The 3919-nt window shown below is 34.3% G+C and overlaps 1 protein-coding gene across 1 annotated transcript; it reads left to right on the forward strand.

The window, feature by feature from the left end:
* The first annotated feature begins 1263 nt into the window (after window positions 1–1263).
* On the forward strand, window positions 1264–3719 carry LOC143562335 (uncharacterized). Its single transcript, XM_077050165.1, has 2 exons — window positions 1264–1390; window positions 3485–3719. Exons 1-2 carry the CDS (start codon window positions 1264–1266, stop codon window positions 3574–3576), a joined length of 219 nt encoding a protein of 72 aa, XP_076906280.1. The 3' UTR covers window positions 3577–3719.
* Window positions 3720–3919: the final 200 nt, after the last annotated feature.

A 3919-nucleotide genomic window follows, 5' to 3' on the forward strand; every position in this document is an offset into this window, starting at 1 on the left:
CTACATGCGAGAGATTTGTTGCTCTATCATCCTTTCAATCTCTCTCCTATGCAAACACATACTTGGCTACGTGCGAGAGATTTGTTTTTCTCATTCTTCCACACTAACTATTTTCACTGAACTTTCAATAAATAAATAAAAAACTTAACTTCGTTAAGTTTTTTTTTTTCAAATTTCAAACTGATGTTTTAAGGCTTTTAATCAAAATGAGAATACGAGTCAATTGATGTAAAACTTACCTTGAAATAGTCTTCAATTCATGTGTTTAAACTTTCAACTAACAAAAATCAAGTTGTTTAAAACACCGTTTCGAGTAAGTTTTACATTTATATCAACCGACTCACATCCTAATTTCGACCAAAAGCCTTAAAACATTAGTTTGAGTTACGTTTCTTTTTTTAAACAGATGTCTAGGGGTGTTCTTCGGGTTCATTTTTCGGGTTTCGGGTTTTTCGAGTTGGGCTCGGGTTTCAAAGTTCTAAATCTTGACCCAAAATCCAACCCAAATCTCTCACGGGTTTTTCGGGTTCGGGTGATTCAGGTTAGGGTTTTTTCGGGTTGGGTTAATCGGGTTTTGAGAATTCTAGAAAACAAACAAAATAAAAAATAAAAACTACAATGCTAAAATTAAAACAACATATTCTTCTTTATTTGTAACGCAAATAATCAAATAATAAACCAACATAACTTGATAAAGCACAAGTCAAAAGCGTAAAATTAACTCAAACCATAATCGTCTTCAGCCTGACGTGATTTGGTTGTTCGATTACGGTTTCTATTAGTAATAGATGGAAAACATAAATTAACAATAAACAATTGATCCATAATAGTTGAAATGATACCAGTCGATAATGACTAGATTCTGATAACTTTAGTGGCTAAGTCTTAGCCTATTATACCTAAAAATATATTTAATTTCAAAACTTAAAGTTTATTCGGGTTGACCCGGAACTTATAAATCAAACTCGAGAAACAACCCGAACTGCTTTGGTTTGGGTTCGGGTTAGTCTTTTCTCGGTTTCAGGTTTTTTGGATCGGGTTAGTTCGGGTTCGATTACGAGTTTTTTCGAGTTGGGTTTCAGATTTCGGCTAAAAGTGACATCCCTGCAAATGTCCAATGAAAACAGTCACTATGAAAAAAGATGGATCACTAACTTTTTGAAATGAAATTATTATCTATTAACTAGAAAAAAACACGTTAAAAGGGTTTATTTGCATCTCTCACAATGAAGGGTTTATTATTTGCATCGTGAAGAAAATAAAATGGAAAGCAATGGATTTAGGGCAAAAATGGAGCACTATCTTTACAGCGGCGAGAAGAAGCATGTGATGGCCGGTATGGTCATCATCGGCGCCATCTTCGGCGTACCATGGTACCTCATGAACCGAGGTACTTTAATTTATTTATTTATTTATTTCATCCAATTTAGGTTTCTTATTTATTTATTTATTTATTTTTTTATATACTTTTTTATCAAACTTTATATATTAGGGCCCAAAAATCCCGACTAGGGTTGATTAATCGTGGGTCCCCACTTAACTGATTAATTTTGGGCTAGTCGGCCAATTAATCGGCTCAATGGTCAAATCCGGAATCGGTTTTTTCTGATGAGGTTTTGACCAAAATCGGCGGTTTCCGGTGAGATTCCAGCAAAAATCAGCGGTTTCCGGCAATATTCCAACCAATTTCCGGTCAAAATGTGTTTGTGTATGTATAAAAATGAAAGTTACATATAAAAATGTGTGCGGGTATATGTAAAACTGAAAATTATACATTAAATTCCAATCCGATTAATCGCTAGTCCTCATCTCACCGCCAGAGTCCCGACTAGCGATTTTTACAACACTGATTAGGGCTAGTAAAAGTTAACTTGCTAGCAGGCCAATTAATGGGTCAATGATCAAATCCGGCCAAAATCAGGATTAATCGGACATAATCAGTTTGTTTTTTATGAGATTCCGACAAAAATCAGCGGTTTTCGGCGAGATTCCAGCAAAAATCAGCGGTTTCCAGCGAGATCCCAACCAATTTCCGACCAAAATGTGTTTTTTATATGTGTAAAACTGAAAATTACATATAAAAATGTGTATGCGTGTATACGTAAAACTGAAAATTATACATTAAAGCTCGATCCGATTAATCTCGCTAGTCCCCACCCCACTGCCCGACTAGCAATTTTTACAACACTGATTAGGGCTAGTAAAAATTAACTTGTGTGCTCAAGTTATTAATTGATTTTGATTATATATTCTTATGATTATGACCGCAAAGCTTTCATATGTGCGTGTATATGTAAAACTGAAAATTATACATTAAAGTCCGATCTGATTAATCACTAGTCTCCACCCCACCGCCTGACTAGAGATTTTTACGACACTTATTAGGGCTAGTAAAAATTAACTTATGTTCCGGTTATTAATTGATTTTGAATCTTTTGATTATATATTCTTATGATTATGACTGCAAAGCTTTCATAAAATGCTGGTAAGAGTTGTATAGCACATAGTTATTAAAAGCCCTTGCTTCTTGCGCCTAGGCCCAGTATATGCGTTTCTAGTTCCTAGGCCTTCGTTTCTTGACGTTGACGACGCCTCTATTGGTATTGATGACGTATCAAGAACAATGCTCATTTGAACCTTCAGTCCTTTACTATTACTTTTTTAACTTTTGGTTTTCATGTTTTGAACATTTTAGTATTTGAACTCTTGGTACTTTACTTTGAACATTTTGTTATTCAAGTTTTGGAATAGCGTTTGAATCTTGACTCTTATAACTTTTGGTACTAATTAGATGAAATTAAATGCTATATAATAGCTTTTGTTTATTTTATTTTGTGTGAAGAATAGTATTATTTTTTTAATACATAATATACTTAATTTTTTTTTATTTAAGTGTGCTTTTTTTTCTTAGGCCCTCACTTTTTTTGCGCCTAGCGCTTTTGATAACCATGGTATAGCATGCTGTGGCTGGGAATATTAATTTGTATATAGTGTTGTACTAACGAACGTTCAATGAACCGTTTGTTGACGTTTTTACTGAAGTTTACAGACATATATGAACGGACTTTTTTTTGTTCATTAATAAAATGAATGAAGATAACACAATGTTTTTTTACGTTTGTGAATGTGCGTTTGTTTGTACCAGAGAGTAACAATCTATGAGAAACACACAAACGCCTGTACATAGTGCTCTGCTATATGTGTGCGTTCGTTTGTGCTTAATGTATTAATTAAAAAGCATAACATGAACAACTTCATTTTCTTAATTAACAACATAGGCAAATAAGTAGGTGTTCATGTCTGTTCATTCATGTGGTTTGAGTTAAAAAAACGAACACGACCAAAGCCCTGTTGGGTTCGTTCATTCTGGTTTATTTACAGCCTTAGCTGTAAATAAATGTGAAAACTAGTTTTGACGTTTTCTTTTATGGGTGATTGAAACGTTTATTTTCTGATGGATCTAACTGATACGTGCTAATAGAAGGTACAAAACATCAATCACATCAAGACTACTTGGAAAAGGCCGACAGAGCTCGAAACGCACGGCTTCATTCTGCACCGCCTGCACCAAAGTAGTCGCTTTTCTAGTTTTCACTTCTCTACAATGATCATGTTGAAATAGAACGAGCACCAGTTCATGTTTACCTGTTTTGTATTTGGGTATTTTAAGTTTGAAATAATCGGTAGCTCAAGTTTTAGATCCTGCTGTTGGATACTTTTTCAGATACATAATTAAAGTTCTTTGATATTGTTATATTTTTATCGCGTTATATATTGCTAAAATATTGTAGCTTTGAGTTGAACCCGTAAAAGATCGTATGGGGGTGTAAACGAGCAGAACCATTCGTGTGGCCTTTTAAGATAAGCTTCCCGAAAGCTCGAATTGAGCCGAGCTTTAACGAGTTCGATTCTGAGCATC

Source organism: Bidens hawaiensis, unplaced genomic scaffold, assembly GCF_021521415.1.
Source record: "Bidens hawaiensis isolate Kalapana, Puna unplaced genomic scaffold, B.hawaiensis_p1.1 tig00020931_1, whole genome shotgun sequence".
Lineage (NCBI taxonomy): Eukaryota > Viridiplantae > Streptophyta > Magnoliopsida > Asterales > Asteraceae > Bidens > Bidens hawaiensis.

Excerpts from the sequence above, each read along its gene's own strand:
- LOC143562335 (XM_077050165.1), top strand. The coding sequence starts at position 1,264 with ATGGAAAGCAATGGATTTAGGGCAAAAATGGAGCACTATCTTTACAGC. Across the intron at positions 1,391-3,484 it reads ATGGTACCTCATGAACCGAG|GTACAAAACATCAATCACAT; the intron begins GTACTTTAATTT and ends TGCTAATAGAAG.